Genomic DNA, 19,073 nt, shown 5'->3' on the forward strand with positions numbered 1-19,073 from the left:
GTGGAGTGTGCTCTAGGGGGAATTGTAAGAGTGCGTTTAGCTTTTTGGTAACATATTTGGATACATTTAACTATCCACCTGGCTATACCCGATTTTGAAATGGGGTTGCCTTTATGTGGTGGAGAGAAAGCAACAAACAGTTGTTTGGTTTTGCAAAAAGGTTTGGTTCTGTCGATGTAATAAAGCAAGGCTCTTTTAACATCTAAGGTATGAAGGGCTCTCTCAGCTATTGAGTCTGGATTAGGGAAGACGACTGGCAGGTCGACTGATTGGTTAAGATGGAAAGGGGAAATGACTTTTGGTAGGAATTTTGGGTTTGTCCTAAGAACCACTTTGTTACGATGTAGTTGTAGGAATGGTTCTTCAACAGTTAAGGCCTGTATCTCACTTACCCTTCGCAGGGATGTGATTGCGATAAGGAAAGCCACTTTCCATGTAAGGAATTGCAGTTCGCATTTATGCATAGGTTCAAATGGAGGGCCCATGAGCCTTGTTAGAACAATATTTAGATTCCACACTGGGGAAGGTGTTAATCTTGGAGGAATAATTCTTTTGAGACCTTCCATGAAGGCTTGGATGGCTGGTACCCTAAATAGTGACAAGTGTTGTCTATTTTGTAAATAGGCAGCTAACGCTGCTAGGTGTAGACGTATGGAGGAATACGCTAAATTGCATCTTTGCAGGTGTAGTAAATTGCAAATAATGTTTTGGATGGAAGCATCCAGTGGACGTATATTGTTGTTAGTGCAGTAAATGGCAAATCTTTTCCATTTTGCAGTATAACATGCCCTAGTAGTAGGTCTTCTAGCTTCTTTTATGATATTCATACAGTCTGGTGGGAGGTTGAGGTAACCGAACTCTAAGACTTCAGGAGCCAGATCGCCAAGTTCAGTTGCTGTGGATCTGGGTGTCTGATTTCTCCATGGTTCTGGGTTAATAAGGCCGGGGAAAGGCGCAGTTTTTGATGTGGAACTAGCGATAGTTCCAGAAGTGTGGTGAACCCGGGTTGACGTGCCCAAGTGGGAGCTACTAGAATCAGTTTTAGAGACTGTTGTTTGAGCTTGCGTACCACGAATGGAATGAGTGGGAGAGGCGGAAAAGCGTACGCAAATCTGCCTGACCAGTTCATCCATATTGCATTGCCCTTCGACTGTGGGTGTGGAAACCTGGCGGCGAAGGTTGGGCATTTTGCGTTTTCGTGTGTGGCGAACAGGTCTATGTCTGGTTGGCCCCATTTTTGGAAGAATGGGAATAGGACTTTGGGGTGTAATTCCCATTCGTGGATTTGTTGTGTCTGTCGACTTAGGAGATCAGCAACCTGGTTGTGAACCCCTGGAAGGTGTTCCGCTAGCAGGTAGATGTTTTGGGGAATTGCCCATCTCCAGATGTTCTGTGCGAGTTGGGACAGTTGGAGAGAATGCGTCCCCCCCCTGTTTTTGTATGTAATACATTGTCATCATGTTGTCTGTGCGGATGAGGACAGTTTTGTTCCTTAGATGTACTTGAAAGGATTTCAGTGCTAGGAACACCGCTAGAAGTTCTAGGTGATTGATATGGAGCAGTTTTTCTTGAGTGGTCCATCTGCCCTGAGTGGTGTGTTGAAGGAGATGGGCTCCCCACCCTGTGAGAGATGCGTCGGTCGTCAGCACTACTTGTGGAAGAGGCTCTAAGAATGGTCGCCCTTTGGACAGGTTGATGGTGTTCCACCATTTCAGTGAGCGAAGTGAGCGACTGTCCACCAACAGAAGATCGGTAAGTTGTCCATGAGCCTGGTTCCACTGTTGTGCTAGACATTCTTACAAGGGACGCATTTGAAGTTGTGCGTGAGGCACAATGGAGATGCATGACGCCATCATGCATAACAGTTGCATAAACACTCTTGCTGGAAGAGAGTGTTGAGTTTGAAATTTTAAGATGAGGTTTTGTATGTTGGCTATCCTGGCTGTGCTGGGATAAGCTATGGCCTTGGAAGAATTTATAGTGGCTCCCAGATATTGATGTATGTGGGAGGGTTGCAGTTGAGATTTAGGATAGTTGATGGTAAATCCCAAGTCGTGTAGGGTTAGAATGGGTTTGAATAGTGCGGTGAGTGTGGAGAACGCATTTGTCGAAAGTATTGGCTTTTATGAGCCAATCGTCGAGATACGGGAAGACATGGATTTGTTGTCTCCTGAGGTGCGCTGCCACTACTGCTAAGCATTTGGTGAATACCCTGGGTGCAGTTGTTACTCCAAATGGGAGGACTGTAAACTGATAGTGCTGTCCGTCTACCACAAATCTTAGGTACTTCCTGTGAGCAGGATGCATGGGGATGTGAAAGTATGCGTCCTTGAGGTCCAATGTGGCAAGGAAGTCGTCTTGTTGAAGTAGTGGGAGGACTTGTTGGAGAGTGATCATATGGAAGTGATCTGAGTGTATGTACTGATTTAGTAGTCTGAGGTCGAGTATGGGTCTTAAGGTCTCGTCCTTTTTGGGAATTAGGAAGTATAGAGAATATACTCCTGTACCCTGATGTTGGAGTGGAACTGGTTCTATTGCGTGTTTTTGAAGCAAAGACCGAATTTCCTGTTTGAGGAGTGTAAGATGGTGTGGTGACATTGGACGGTGTTTGGGTGGTATGTGTGGGGGGGTGTTTGTGAGTTCGAATCAGTAACCAAACTGGATAATTTATCTTACCCACTTGTCTGTTGTAATGGAATTCCAGACAGGTAGGAACTGTTGGAGTCTTCCCCCGACCGGAGTGGAATGGTCTGGGGGGAGTGGGGGCAAGTCACTGTTTAGTGGCTGGAGAGGTACGGGTGTTGGTATTGCCCTGACCTCGGCCCTTGGTCTGTTCCAACATTTTTGTTTGGGAGTTAGCCCGCTTTCTTGCGTTTGAAACTACTAAAGAGTCTAGAGGGAGCTGTGCTTTAATGTACGCGGGATCCTGTGGGTCAGGTCTATATTTTTTTTCAATTCGGGGGTTAAGAACCCTAGCTCTAACAGGGTCTTTAAAAACCTCTGTGGCGTGTTTTATGACTCCCTTAATCATGGGCAAGATCTGAACTGATTTTTGCGACTGTTCGAACGTGTCTAGAAGAAAGTCCTCTTCGGGTGTATCTGAGTGCATGGTGACGCCATGGAAAAGCGCCGCCCTGTTTATCAGCTGCCCAAACCCTAGGTGGTCATCAGGAGGGGAGGGTTTGGAGGGGTATGTAGTGGGATCAGGAATATCAGGTAAAGGGTAAGCTCAGTCATCTAAAGGTGCCGTATCCGGGAGTGTGAAAGGATCATTAGGATCATTAAGGTCATCCGGATCACCCCCTCCCCCTAAGTCATCATCATCATCCTGTGGAGGTGGTGTATGTGAAGGAGATGGTAGAGGAGAAGGAGATGGGGGCCGGGGGGTGGGATGAGAGCTGATATAGGAGAGGAAGGACGAATGGGTGAGGTGGCGAAGTCCTTCTTCTTAATGGGAGCTGGAGGAGGTGTTGTGTCCAGCTTCCTTTTCTTGTATGGCACAGCGGTGACATGTCCGGTTTTTGGATTGATATAAATCCTTTTTTGCGTGGGATCAGGGCGAAAAAGTTCTTCATTGTCCGAAAGTGGCTTTGGTGACGACTTTTTCGGTTCCGATCTATGTTTTGGATGATCAGTGGAGTCTTTTTGGACTTTTTTCGGTGCCGATGATGGTTTCGGTGCCGGCGGGGATTTTGGTGCCGAAGAACGTTTCGGTGCCGGTGGAGATTTCGGTGCCGAAGGACGTTTCAGTGCCGGTGGAGATTTCGGCCTCGATGGTTTGGGAGCCTGCTTCGGTGCCGAGAGGTGTTGAGTCTTCGGTGCCGAAGGTATTGTTGGCACAATAACATGTGGATTGCTCGAGCCCGAGCCACCTGTAGGCTTATATTTCTTCGGAGCCGGAACCGAGGGCGGGGCTTCTGAAGACGATTTTCGGTCGCGACTGGGGCCAGCTGGCGGAGTCTTGACCAATGTCTTTTTTGGGGGGGTTGGGGTAGGGGCACTGGTACTCACTCGTTGCCCCGGAGTGATGAGGTCATCAGAGTCGTCCACCTCGGGTACGATTTGGAGGTCTTCGGAATCGTCTTCCGGGACATCCTGGGCAAAGATGTCCTCTGGTTCTGGAGCTGGTCTGGCCATGATATGGCGTCAAGCTCTTCAGTCCTGGATGGTTTTCTTGGAACGGAATGCGGCGCAGGCTGGACAGCTGGATTCGTTATGTTCCGGCAAGAGGCACAGGTTGCAGACCTTGTGGTGGTCACTGTGAGGGAACTTTGCTCCACATTGGGGGCATTTTTTAAAAGGTGTCCTTTCCATGAGCCGTATCCGGAACCGGTCCGATTGGATTTCGACGTCGAGTTGTACAGTTGTTTGGTTTCGAAAGCTGGATTTTCAGAAGTTTTCAGCCGGAGTGCAAAAGTTCATCCGAACCCAATGGCGGAAAAAAACAATCTGAGGATGGAGTGGATGCCCATGCGCACTGTTGTCCAGAGGAGGAGTCACCTATCTCGTGACCAAAAGGCTTCTTCTGAAGACAACAACAACCTGCAATCATCCGAGCCCAACACCAGATGGTGATCTTATCCTAAGTGTTTGATCTACAGCTCATATGCCTCGAACATAATCTTCTAAAACAGAACCAAGAACCTCGAGAAGGATGAGAAATGCGACTCATACCTGTAGGAAAGTGCCCCTTTTTGACATTGTCACCCCCACTTTTTGCCTGGTATTTGATGCAATTTTGACTGGAAGTGCACTGGGTTCCTGCTATCAAGGTCCCCAGTGCCAGATCGCTTTCCCAAAACTGTAAGTTGTTCCCCCAATAGGCAATACCTTTAGCACCCCTGTATGTCCTTAGTAAATCGTACCGGAGGTACCTAGGGCATGGGTGCTAAACAGGGTCCCTAAGGGCTGCAGCATGTAGTGTGCCATCCTAAGGGACCCCTCACCGAACTCATGCAGACTGCCATTCCAGGCTGCGTGTCTTGGTGAAGACAAAGGTGAAAACACAACATGGCACACAGCCCTGTGTGCCAAGCCTATAGACAATGCATGCAGCATATGTAAGACACCCCAACAGCAGGCCTTACAGCCCTAAGGTGGGGTGTACTATACTGCATGTTTGGCCTGAGCAGATATGCCCTTGTGCTGGTTAGTTCAAGTACTGCCAGTACAAATGACCAGGAAAGCCATTTTAAGTACATGTGCTGGACACTGGCGAAAACTAGTTCCCCAGCTACATGATGGCTTCACTGAAACCAAAGATGTTCGGTATCAAACATATTGTATTAATGAACCCACACTGATTCCAGTGATGGATTTATTAATACATGCACCCAGAGGGCACCTTAGAGGTGCCCCCTGAAAACCTACCAACTACTAGTGTGCTGGCTGACTGGTCCTGAACAGCCTGCCAGACAAAGAAGAGTGCCTGACCCAAAGGGGTGAGAGCCAACACTCTCAGGAGGTCAGGAACAAAGCCTGCTCCAGCAGAGGGTGTTTTACACCCCATTCCACCAGGAAGAGTTGTAAATTTACATTCCACGAGCTGCCGCCTTTGGTATGTGAATCTGGCTTCCATCAGAGGGATGCCACCTCCCCTGACCAGGGCCCATTTGGAGCCTGGACAGGTGGGAAAATTAGTAGTCAGAGAGGCATGTTCACCCTCAGGCAAGTTCCATCCCTTGGGTGGGCTACCTGATAGGGACGCGAAATTTCAGAGGTGGCCATCTTTGTGAAGGCAGAATTAGGAACTCTGGGACATGGTTATGCCCATTTACCACAGGAAGTGGTCACATAGGGAGCATACTGACACCCGGGGTAAGAAGCCCATTAACTACTACCCTACACTCCTCTCGCACCACTAAACGTATTATTTAGGGGAGCATCTGGCACCAGAAAAGCAGATCCTGATGACCTGAAGGAAGACGGATGCTGAAGAGTCGCAAGAACAGAATACCAGCAACTGACTTGGCGCCAAAGATGTTTCCTCCTACAACTGCATGTGCCTCCAAAAGCGTGGGAGGACCTTTAGTCTTCAACTAAGATGCAATCATTTCTGTGGAGTCGCAGAGCTGCTCCCCTGCATCCTGCAGGAACCCCAGAAGAGCTGCGATTACTCCAAACTGCACCACTGCACATGTGCCACCTAGCACGAGTTGAGGTGGGCCAGCAGTGCCAGTGTGTTCCCCAGACCCTTTAGACTTGACACCCTCCTTGGGTTTCCCAGCTGTGGACTTCAAGACACTCCCTGCAGCCTCTCTGTGTAGGTCCCCTCTACAGCAAGTGTCTCCGGAGACAGAAACCCAATGCCTCAGGAGACCTCTGCATGCAGCTGCCATGGCCCGAGGAGAAGGGGACCAAAGGTCTCCCCTAGTCTCGAGCATTGTGAAACCTGACCTCTCCTGTTAGTTCAGCAGGACTGGCCTCCCAATCTATACCTGCCGCCTCTTTGTGACCAGACCCATCTCAATTGACTTCGACGAGACACCAAACGCTGTATTGCATCTCTGTCCCCGCTCACCCCGGGTGTCCTCTTGATGCTGCCTAGAACCTTGCCCCATACTCACCAAAAGTCCAGGAGATTGGTCCTGTAAGTCGCTATGTAGAACTTGTATGCTGCATTTGTTTTTCCTCCATAGGATAACATTGCAGACTCTGAAAATTGCATTAAGTGTTGACTTTTGAAAACAATAAATATTTCTATTTGGAAACTTACTTACCTGATCGTAATGATTATGGTGCCAAATATTATATAAAGATGTGTTATTTTTATAAATATGAGTGGATCTCCTTACTGAGTCGTGTGCATCATTTATTGACTGTGTGTGTGCTTAAGATGTCTAGCACACCTCTCTGATAAGCCAAAAGCTACTCAACGTTACTACCCCCTAAAAGAGCACCTTGGAAATGCTAGAGCAAGCCCCTGTCCTCTTTAAGGGATACCTGGACTCTTTGCACAGTATACCTCATTTTGGTATACTATATAAAGAACCAGCTTCCTACAATACCTCTTTAAGAAACTTCACTCCGCCCGCACCACGTTAACAGAGTTTCGGCAAACATCCAAAGTGGGAAGGGGAAAGTTATGAGAGTCATAAACTTTACTCAGCTATGTTGGGAGACCAGGCAGATAATCTCCTAGAAGGGATCTCAAAACACGGATTCTGGAATTGAGAGGGACGTCTGAACCCACCCTTCAGAATGGCCAAACTACTTGGCAGACACAACCTCCAAGAGAGACGAGTCCCTGGGCAGTGATGGTCGCTCAGTGGAACTATATGTCGAACTGTGGGACCTGATCGGCCTGGACTTGCTCAAGCTTTACGTGTATATGGTGGAAAAGGGCTGTATGTTGCAATCCCAGCGAGAAGGCATGATAACACTTTTGTGCAAACAGAAGGGAGATGAAGACCTCAAGAAGTAGAGGTCAACCTCGCTCTTAAAATCTTAGCCACAATTATGGCCAACCATCTATACAGGGTATTCACAAAGAAAGTCCACCCTGACAAATGCTCTGAGTCGGCAAACCGCAAACAGTCTGGTCCTGGTCTGGGACACAATTGAGTAGGTCAGAGACTGAAATGTTCAGAGAAGAATGGTCAGTCTTGCTCAGAAAAAAAGGTGCTGGACTACACTTCCGATGAGTTCACTGACTGGACACTCAAGTGATTGGGAGACTTTTTCTGTCACATAGTGGACACAATGTATAGATCTATCTCTAGCATGGCTATGATTAACACAAACCCCTCCCCAGTCCAGTCCGGGGTTAGACAAGGCTGCTCACTTTCATCTCTTCTGTTTATCTGTGTCACAGAGCTCCTTGCCGAATGCATCAAGCAGAACAAGAACATCAATAGAGGGACAGTACCAGGCAGCAAGAAGAGGAAGAAGCAAAAATAAGTGCTCTCCCTACATGCATGACATCTCAGTGGTCTGTACAGACAGGCACTCCCTGAAGACACTGGAGAACATGTGCATCACGTTTGTGAAAGCATCTGGAGCAAAGATCAACAGTGCTAAGTCAGAAACATCTCTTCTTCAATCAATGGACCGACAAGTCGACCCACAGCTATTCTTACACACACCAAAAGGAATAGGAAGACATAAAAATATCTAGTGCGAGTGTCACTCAGGCAAAACACAAAGCTTGGTAAAACTTCCCTTGCCCATTAATAGTGGCATGCTTCATCATAGGGCTTGCTAACAACAACCCTGTGCAGACCAACGTCTGGGATGGAGCAAAGGAATAGGGAACAGAATACATACAGATATGGTCCGGGATCTTTTTGTGCAGAACTATAACAGAGCTGTGATTAAAACTAGGTCGGTAAAGTCCTCCAGTTCCTTTTTTCGTGGAATTCCTGGCTAGGATTAAAAAATTAAGGCTAGTGATGATACGGAGGAGACTATTACCCTTTATCCCTCGTGTCTTCAGATTGTCGTCCTGTTTCGGCCACTCCAAATTTCCCACTGGGCCAATCGGCCTTTCTCAGGACCACAGATCCCACAATGATACTATCACCCTACCTGGAACTTCCAGTCTGGTGTAAGGCTGCTCAAAGGGGTTCTCCCTAGTTATGTTCCAGGGGATGACATTGACTAGTGGCTGGACTCAAATGAGAGAGCTCTCAAGAAGAGGAAGGTGGGGACAAAACAACGGGGGAAACTTCTGTGGGCATTAGGACCAGGGGTTGGAAGAGATAGGATACTCACACTAGGAGTAGGTAGCTGAATCCTACACCCACATGAAGGCAGCCCTTGTGGAGCTTTATGGGCTAACTCCTGCAGAATATAGGAAGAAGCTTAGATGCCTTCAGAAAGGTAACACACAAACATGGATAGACTTTGTTGATACCTGAGTTAATGCACTCGATGGGTGGATTAAAAGCAACAAAGTGGATACATTTGAAGGGCTCTAACATCTGTTGGTTAAGGAGCAAATTTTTAAAATAAATTGTCATTCAGAGAAGTTACACGAGCATCTCGTGCTCTTTAAGCTGTCTAGGGAACTGGGAGAGATAGTTGATGAGTGGGTAAGAACTATGGTCCCTGAAGTCACACTGGGTGGTGACCAGAAGAAAGGTAGTCAGTACCCCTTTTAGGGGAAAGATAGAGAAAAAAGGATAAGAAGAAAGATGGGCCTAAAGAGTCCCCAAAAGTTGCCGGGGGGAATGTCACGAGCCACCTCACAGTCGAAGGGGTATTTGAGAAAGAAGTTTCAACCCCTTGAAGGCGGGGGTGTTTTGACTGTAACCAGCCAGGGTATCAAAGAGGGGATGCAATGTGCACTAAAAAGGCACCCACTGGCGACCAATCCAAAGGGCTGGGGAGTGTGGAGATTGGATGTGAAGTTTTTCCTATGGATCCGAAAGGGTACATAGAGGCCATCTTAGTGTCCTTGAGTGGGGAGAACATGGAGTCTTTGGCCCACTGGCCTCCTACCATGGAGAAGCATATTCAGTGGCCAAAACAACCAACGGAGTGGAGGTGAGGGCTCAGGGAGACACAGGGGCCAGTATAACCATTTTCACGGCTAAAATGGATTCCCCAGACCAGATGAAACCTGAGGAGATGTACAAGATTCTCAACGCTGACACTGTTACAAAGTAACACCCTATGGCTGTGGCTGACTGAGTGGGGAGGAATTACTGGCACATGGAAAGTAGATGTGTCCCCTGCTACCCCAGTGGATTGTTTGCTGAGCAATGACTTAGAAACGTCTGTTTGGGCACAAGCAGAGAGTAAGCCACATCCAGCCATGCTGGGTCAACCGGAATGGGTGGGTGTCACAACCAGAGCACAGAAGGCCCTGAGAAAGAGTCACAGGATCCTGGGGCCTGAAACTATAGATCAGGTCCCTAAAGCAAAAAGGAGGGGGAGGAAGGCTGGCAACCCAGACTCCAAAGGTCCACAGGTCCAGAAGGAGCCCAACCCTCAGAGGAAGGCCTGGTGCCTGAAGGCGAGTAGACCCCTGTATCTGGCAGAACTCCAAGAGGCAGCGGGCCCTCCAGGGAGGACCTGAGCAATGGACAAAGGACCTGTCCCACTCTAGGAGATCTGCAACAGTTAGCTGTTAAACAGGCACAAGAGGATGCCAGTGGTAACCATAAAGTATACTGGGAGGAGGGCTACGGTACAGCAAGCGAAGGGACCCCAAACCAGGGGCATCCAGGAGCCTGGTGAACCCTCAACCACACAGAGAGTTTCTCCTTAACCTAGCCCCTGCTATCCCCTTTGCTAGGCACCTAGGGCAGACTAAGACATGGGAAAGGCTGGTCAACCAATTCTACTGGCCCCAGATGTCTGAGAAGGTCAAAGAGTTTTGTCGCTCCTGTGTAAACTGCCAAGCTAGAGGCAAGGCTCCCCATATACTACAGTTGTGGGGACACATTTTGAGAGGGTTAGGGATAGATATTGTGGGTTCCCGCTTTTCAAAACACAATCATGTAGACTCATGAAACAGATCACTTAATTCACTGGCTTATTTTCATATCCCATTGTATCGTAGTACTTATTACTTAGATCAAAAGCTGCTGTTTAAAATTTACAAAGAAAAAAAGTCAAATAAACACGCTATACAAATGTTACTTGGCAATTTGGGACATTCATTTTCTTAATGACTGTTTTTTACTTAATGTTTATCTCCAAATGTAAAAAAAACCTTTTCAAAATATCACATTGTTACCTTTGAGGAGAAGGGTGCATCTTACCTCTCCTTTAATCTCATTAACTATTTCCACAGAGAGGAGAGTTTCCCTTGGCAACTCAGTCTTCAGGTCCACTTTTGTCCAACGATCAGTGGGCCGACCGTCCCATGTGTAGATCTGTGATTTCTGCCAGGATAGAAAACAAACAATGATGGTCTGGAAACTAAAGACTGCCACTTCCGTTAGGATATTTATTAAAGTGTTCACTACATCCAGGATTTTCCCATTACTGCAAGAATGTGAAATATAAAAAATTTTGAGCAAAAAAGGTCCAAACTGCAAGCATACACTCCGATTCTGACAGCACCCCACACATTTTCGACTCAACATCAGGTGGACACTCTGATATGGCTGCAAAAAGATTGAATCAACTCCCTCTGTCCTTACGATCTGTGAGCACGTTCTCAGAATTCAAAAATAAACTCAAAACCCGTTTTTTTTAATGGTCTAAATTGACAGCGCAGCTGACGCAAGAAAATGATGAGAGCATCACTGTAAGAAAATGTCCCATTTTGTATTGTCACCCCCAAGGTTTGGGATTGATGCTGCTGGTTTTTCGACTCAAAGTGCACTGAGGCTTCCTAACTGGACCTCAGTGACAGAAAACTGACCCCAGAACATGCATGTTACATGGCCTATACCCTAAAGGCATAGCCTGTAGCAGCAATGGTTATGTAACCCTGGGTGTGCCATGGGTAAACTGAGTCTCCCAGACTGCCTTTGCAGACTGAAAGAACAGAATTAAACTGCTAGCCTGGCTTTGCCATTTAAACCAATGGCAAAGTCAAACCTACCTCTGTAATCTGAGTAAATCACCCCATGGCAGGCCTACCGGGTCTTAAGGCAGGGCGTAGCATAATTTATGGGTAAAACAAGTATTTTACCTGTTCTGGTAGCAAAAACGTGAAACTGCTCTTTTTACTGAGGAGCGACTTGGTCGCCCCGTTGGTGTATACAGGGTTACACACAGACCCCTTAGCTGTGCTAACTCTTGAACGGTGCAACCAAAGTTGATACTTCAAGGTATCAAACAGTTCACTACATTAAGGTCGACTTAATTCTCAAATAAAAATTAATGTACCAAGTAACAGTGCGCTAAGGGGGCAAGACACCAAACATGGCAGACGGGTGAGCACGGAGCTCCGTCCCGGCCCGCAAAATATCCTGTTCCAGCGATGACATACGGCGGCCCTGAGCCACCGAGCTGACCACCCGCGGAGCCTGGGAGTGGGGGGCACACAGCCGAGTGCCAATTGCTGCCTAGGCTGCAGCTACGCAGCAGGCGAGCGAGGCACGACCCCGACGGGAAACAGCCTTTACCACAAAGCATTTCTACGCATTACGTTTACAACGATACACTTACCTCGTTAACATCTTCGCAACGCGTAATGCTTCAACGACCATCTTCACCACGCAAGCAACGTCATCACGGAACAACGTCATCCTAATCCGAAAAAAAGCATCAGTCCGTTTTCAGTGTCGGCGGAGACCTGCGGAAAAAGGAAAAAAAAGAACAAAGGGGGCTTGGGGGGGTCTCCCCCCCAAAAAAAGAAAAAGCGGACTAAAGGTAAAATCGAGGTAACAGCAAAGCGTGGAAAACACATTCCGTTGTAACGCATGCGTGGTAAAGGCATGCGTTGCAACGGAATGCGTAGTAACGACATATATTCGACCCCGACACGCATGGAGGACTGAAACGAGCAGGTTGCTCAGCGATCCCTGCGGCCTGGTTGCGGGTTCCTGTTGCACCACATGGCAGAGGTGGCTGCGGTCTCGCAGCGGAGGACCCTCCCAACGGTCCACGAGTGCGTCTGTTGAGATTGAGACCGGGGATTCGGCGGAGTGCCGGAGCTGCGGACAGAGAGGCCTGACAAGGCCCCGGAGGGTGACGCAGCAGACCCAGACTGAAGCCACAGAGAAGCAGGACCGCGGGGAAGCCCCGAAAAGAGCAGCAGCGGTGGTCTCCCTCAAAAAGACACTCCCACGACGACACCGAAGGCCACACTGGTGCGTGCGCGGCATTGGGAGCGGAGGGGAGTGCAGCCGGAAGCAGCCTAGCCACGGTGCCGGGAATCCAGCCCAGGAGACGCCGGGAATCCAGCCCAGGAGACACCGGTGCCTCGCCCCGGCCTGAGGAGAGACCCGAATGCAAGGAAAAGGCTGAGGGGAACTGTCGAGACCCTGAAATTGCAGAGAACTTGGTTTGAGCTGTGACCTGACTCTCGAAACGGCTGGCTGCCAACCAAAACGGAAAGAACAGCACCCGGCGGTGCCAAACAGACAGGAGACAAAAAAGAACAGCCCTGAGAGCGACGAGAGTAGGTACGGCAGTGGAGGAGCTGAGCAGTCCCTGGCAGCTGTGCCGGTTGGGTTCCCCCCCGCACACTAAAACCAGGGGGAGATCACAGATGCGATAAGGGACTGAGGACTTGTGGCCATGCGGAGGAAAGAGATGCAAAGTGGCCCTGCCCTAGCTACCAGCTACCACATAGACCCCGAAAACCAGTGCTAGAACGGCCACGCCGAGAGCAAAAGCCCAAAGGAGGCATGCCCCCTATAGCGCCACAAGCGGACATCAAGACCCAGAGGCTCAACGCCCCAAGAGGACAGTCCGTACAGTGCTGTATACATAGCTCATAGGCGTTTGGAAGTCAACTACTAGATCTCGAGCCCTGATCCTCCGACAGCTGCCCAGGTCGCAATATCTGGCACAAGGGGTTTATCGGAAGACAGGATGCCTAAGCCGAAGCAGAAACCAGGGGGTCACCCAGCCTACTACTAGGGAACCTTAGCCTGCAGGATAAGAAAGAGGGGGCGGTGAGACTACCAGCGAGGATAACTCCTGTACACTCGCACCTGGACAGGGTATTGGCTGCCATAATCGATACCAAAAACGCACTACAGCAAGACATTGGGGCGGTCTTGGTGGGATTGGGACTATTGCAGGCAGAACTACGGAAGTTGGCAGACAGAGTTCGGGAAACTGAATCTGAAATATCCGAGCTGCAACCAGAACAAAGGTCACACACTGCTCGACTCGATGAACTCTCTAACATAGAGAGGCAACCCCCGAACGACAGGCCGAAGACGCAGAAGGCCGCAATCACAGGAATAACGTCGGACTCATAGGAATACCGGAACGAGCAGAAGGGTCCAACGTGGTCGAATTTTGGGAAAAATGGCTGCGCTCCATCGTGGCCTCGGAACTCCTTTCTCAATTCTTTGCCCTGGATAGAGCAAACAGGGTACCAGGACGCTCGCCTGCCCCGCGGGGATCTCCTTGACCTGTAATCGCCAGGCTTCCCCATTTTAAAGACTGAGACACAATCCTACGGCACTCCCAGACACATGGCCCGTACGTGGTAGAAATCAATGGACTACAGCAGAGGGACCCTGAATATATCAATGAGTGAGGAAGGAATCAGGGAAAGAAACTATACAGGAAACAAAACTTCCTACACTAATCTATTTAAGTAGAAGGCAGTATGTCCATGAGATAAAGTAGAACCCACAGTCAACGGTGTATAAAACTATGTTATTTCATTTATTAACTCATTTTTTCGATTTTTTCAGAAAACATATACATATATATTTCAGACTGTATGTTGATGCATGAAGTACATATAGCATCAAAATATTGAAACACAATTGTGACTTAACATAAACACTGTACAATCATAACGTAAATAAGAAACATATATACAACATACATTACAAAAAATTGGAGACAATGGACCTCAAAACTCAAAAAGAACAACAATATAGTGATGATTAAAACCATAGGTTGTGAAGTTTGAACATGGGACCAGCGCCAACGCGCGTTTCGGAGCTCAAAAATGATTTTTACAGGCTCCTTCTTCAGGGCGTATTAAAGTGGTCTTTCAGAGAAACAAGGCTTCAGGGCCTAGTTTGATGTCCAACCTCATAAGCTAAAGTTACAAATTGAATATTGACAGCCGTTGGTGTGTGGGTATAAAAAACCACAATAAGTAATTGTGAATACTGTTTTAAATTTTCAGTATATTTAAAAAGAGGAGCAGGAGCTATAAAGAGAGAAAAGGAGTCAAAGGCTCTTATACACCCGTGATCAAACAATCACCCAAGAAAAGAGAAAATTTGTGAGGAAGTACAGATCCAGTTCCAATCACCTGAGTACAAAAGATGAGAATGTCGAGAAAAAATATTTTTGAAATTTTTTTTATGTACACACATACTTGTCAGGAAGAACTCTTTTGCAAGAGGATACCAGATAGGTAGCAACTTCAATCTTTAATTTAGCGTTAAAAAGCTACAATAAAAAGAAAAGAACACATTGACCCTTGCGAGATCTGAGAACATAGTGGACAACTATGTGGAAATAGGCAAAACTCTCGGGGATAAACTGAAGTGCTAGTAAACAAGAAATAGGATCGTTTTTAGATACGAAGGGGAATGGCTACCCCAAACTATATCCGTTCATAAGGTGGTAAGAGGAACCTGTATCTAGCGGAGCGTATAGCGTGAATAGTAAACGAACAATTTTCATTCTAGAAATCAGTCTAGTGCTGGAAACATGCATCGCGATAGGTTATCACAATATATTCAGTAAGCGATGTAGAAAAAGGATTATAAAAGGTGGCTTAAAGTGTTGGGAGGACTTTAAGGTTGTGGATTGAACCCCAACTACTTACTAAAATATCACTGGGCGTGAAGGCAGTATCACAGCCGATGTAATGCCGTCAGAGACTGTTCAGTATAAATAAACGGGCACGTAGTGGAATGAAGGAAAATCAGTATAGATAGTCACGCAGTTAGGATTAGCCTGAAAGTGTACAAAAACAGGCTATGTCAAAATAACTAGATGTGTTTTGGAGGACTTAACGTATATGTAAACAAGCCCACTTACTTACCCAGCTGCGACAACAAAAAGCGTGCTAGCAGTATCCGGGCCGAGGGTGTGTGGGGCCAGTCAGGAAGTTATCTTAGTAAGGTATGCGGACCCGTGATGATGCAATTGTAGATAGGTATAGATAATCACAGGGTTTTGATGAAACCTGAAAGTATACAAGTTACAGACTTTATCAGGATTTAGAGGGGTGGAGGGGGAAGTATGTGTGCAAATTATAACCTCAAATTTTATAACAACGGACATATTGTGTACCTGTTTAAATTTCTATTCAGTCATTACAAAGGCTGGTATCTTTGGGAAGTAAGTCGGGTACTCAGCGTAGACAATAAAAATCATTCAAGTTATCTACAAGAAAGATACACGTTGTTTAGAATTGCTGCTCAAAGAATGACAACGTGAGCGTGTTTTAAAGGATAGAAAAGCGGCTATTAGTAGCGCCAATACAGTCCTTACCAGGCATTTCAACAGATACGTGTCACGGGTCCCACTGTTATCGCTCTCTGCGTAGGGCGATATGGAGTCTGGCGTCTTCCTTATAAGGAGAACCGGGAAGTAGTAGGAGCTAATCATGGACACTGAAGAGGGACTATAAATGTCAACGGGGAAGCAAGCTTAAGGTAAGAACCCGACTCAGATACAGGGTTTCGCTCCAAGTGGAGACGGACATCTTGGAAAAAGAGATGAACTCTCTAAGGCGAATTCATGAGAGCTACCGATAGGGGGGCTCGACAGTCACATGTAATTGATAAAAGATCCCGAGTGAATAAATGTTGGGTTATAAAGCGGAACATGGTAAGTAGTCCGGGAAATACTGTTTATAACGCAAATATAAGAATGTGTGTGTTGACAATTATTTAAAGTAAAGTGAACATCGCGGCCGAAGGCCCAATAGTATGTTTGAGGCATCGGGCAGAGTAAACAGTTCTCAATATATTGTTCATTTGTCGGGATAAAAAGAAGGAATATATATTCTTAATGAAATTTCCACAGGGTTGGACACAAAGTATATCTATGTAATCGCATTTTCCCAAGGAAGATGTTCATTAAGGCCTTTTTCTTGTGTCTGAAGGACATATATCCAAAAAACTTCCCTTTTGCGTCTAATGGCATCCACATTGAGATTATTAGGTGGATGTACATGTTCCAAGATTAGCCACCTGAGGTCAGAAATAGTGTGGTGCTTCTCAGTCCAATGAACCACCAGGGGGGCCCCTTCGCGTTTGTTGAGTATGGCTGACTTGTGTCTCTTTTCTTGGGTGATTGTTTGATCACGGGTGTATAAGAGCCTTTGACTCCTTTTCTCTCTTTATAGCTCCTGCTCCTCTTTTTAAATATACTGAAAATTTAAAACAGTATTCACAATTACTTATTGTGGTTTTTTATACCCACAGACCAACGGCTGTCAATATTCAATTTGTAACTTTATCTTATGAGGTTGGACATCAAACTAGGCCCTGAAGCCTTGTTTCTCTGAAAGACCACTTTAATACGCCCTGAAGAAGGAGCCTGTAAAAATCATTTTTGAGCTCCGAAACGCGCGTTGGCGCTGGTCCCATGTTCAAACTTCACAACCTATGGTTTTAATCATCACTATATTGTTGTTCTTTTTGAGTTTTCAGGTCCATTGTCTCCAATTTTTTGTAATGTATGTTGTATATATGTTTCTTATTTACGTTATGATTGTACAGTGTTTATGATAAGTCACAATTGTGTTTCAATATTTTGATGCTATATGTACTTCATGCATCAACATACAGTCTGAAATATATATGTATATGTTTTCTGAAAAAAATGAAAAAATGAGTTAATAAATGAAATAACAGTTTTATACACCGTTGACTGTGGGTTCTACTTTATCTCATGGACATACTGCCTTCTACTTAAATAGATTAGTGTAGGAAGTTTTGTTTCCTGTTTACCGTACGTGGTAGAAAACAGTAAATATCAATATTACTGGACTTTACCGCTAAGGTGCAGGCCCAGCGGGAATCCTTTCTCGAAGGTAAAAAAGCCCCTAGGGAAGCAGGGATACAATACTCCTTAATATTCCCGGCCAGGCTGAAAATCATGCTGGATGGCGCCTCACACTTTTGCAATACCCTGGAGGAGGTTTGGACCTGGATGGAAGCATACAAGGAGGGCGCGCCGCTGCCTAAGAGGCCCCTGCGATCAGACACAGGGCTACAGCCACGCAGAAAAAGACTGAAGCGTAGTCGGAAGACAGCTCAAACACTAAGACCCACAGTGTCGCAAACTTACCATGACAGACCAGCTGCGCTGCAAGCAGTAGCGCAAATCATCTCGCCCCTGCACCAGAGTAAAACCTCAGTGGCATCGGCTGGATCTGTCGATACATCCGCTGAATATGGGGATTCCCTCGAAACAGATCCCCTACTGCTGAAGCTCACTCCACGATCTGTGGATGACATTGCCTAGCCGAGGCAGACCTCCAGGGCACTCCCTGAACTGGCATATATTTCACCCCCTCGCCCCCCCCCAAGAATCCACTCCGCAAGAGATGAAAGACCATGGTCGGACCCAGTTGTGGGGGCGCCGCAGACTATGGGCATGAACTCAAGACTGAGAATGGCCACTTGGGAGTAAAACCACATGGTGGAGCAGGGACGAGGCGCTCCTGGCCCACCTAAACTCTGCATTCACCCCCGCCAGAATGCCTCGCCTATCTGTTCGGAGGCGGAATTCTGACCTTAGAGGATAAAGTTCCTTACTTGGAATGTTAGAGGCATGGGCTCACCAGCGAAACACCATAATATACTCAGCTACATTAGGTGCAGGGGAGCACAGATAGTCATGCTCCAAGAAATCCACTTGACGCTAGAAGAGAGGCAACGTTTCCGGCGACGATGGAGAGGCCACCTGTACGCTACATCATACTCCGCTTTCTCCCGTGGGATGCTGATGTGGATACGCCCTGGAACCCCCTTTGATGTGATACAAACCCTAATGGATCCCAAGGGCCGATATGTGTTGCTCAAGGGGAGGTTACTTGGCAAAGAGAATAGTGGGCAGCATCTACGCTACTAACCAAGAACAGCTGCAGTTTCTTTGCAAACTCTCTAACCCGCTTGCAGGAACAGTCACACAGGAGGGGGTGGGGGGGGGACTAAAATTGTGTGGCAGACACCATAGATCGATCTACCCCACCACTGCATGGTACACTGGCCAACTCCAACTCAAAGCCCTCCGAACCTGGATAAAACACTGGAACTTAATAGATGTATGGAGACTGCATCATGAACAAGTTAGGGACTACTCATACTATTCCCCCTTATACCATTTGCATGCCAGATTGGATATGTTCCTCTGTTCATCCCATATTAATACACAAATGACACACAGTGAAAACCTGGGACGCACACTGTCCAAGCATAGCCCCCTACTCCCGACGTTCTCCACGACGGCCAAGCGACCGCTATCCCCACCTGGCGACTTGATGTTACCATGGTGGAAGACACATG

General features: G+C 47.1%; 1 protein-coding gene across 3 annotated transcripts in view; it reads right to left on the minus strand.

Annotated features, from left to right (window-relative positions):
* Positions 1–19,073, minus strand: part of LOC146813789 (cap-specific mRNA (nucleoside-2'-O-)-methyltransferase 1-like) — a 944,292-nt gene that overhangs the window by 311,538 nt on the left and 613,681 nt on the right. For all 3 annotated transcript variants that reach the window (XM_085610252.1, XM_085610251.1, XM_085610253.1), the window contains one exon: positions 10,710–10,832. In XM_085610252.1, coding sequence (XP_085466378.1) covers positions 10,710–10,832 — 123 coding nt within the window. The remainder of the gene's footprint in view (positions 1–10,709; positions 10,833–19,073) is intronic.

The sequence above is a fragment of the Triturus cristatus genome, chromosome 6, assembly GCF_964204655.1.
Source record: "Triturus cristatus chromosome 6, aTriCri1.1, whole genome shotgun sequence".
Lineage (NCBI taxonomy): Eukaryota > Metazoa > Chordata > Amphibia > Caudata > Salamandridae > Triturus > Triturus cristatus.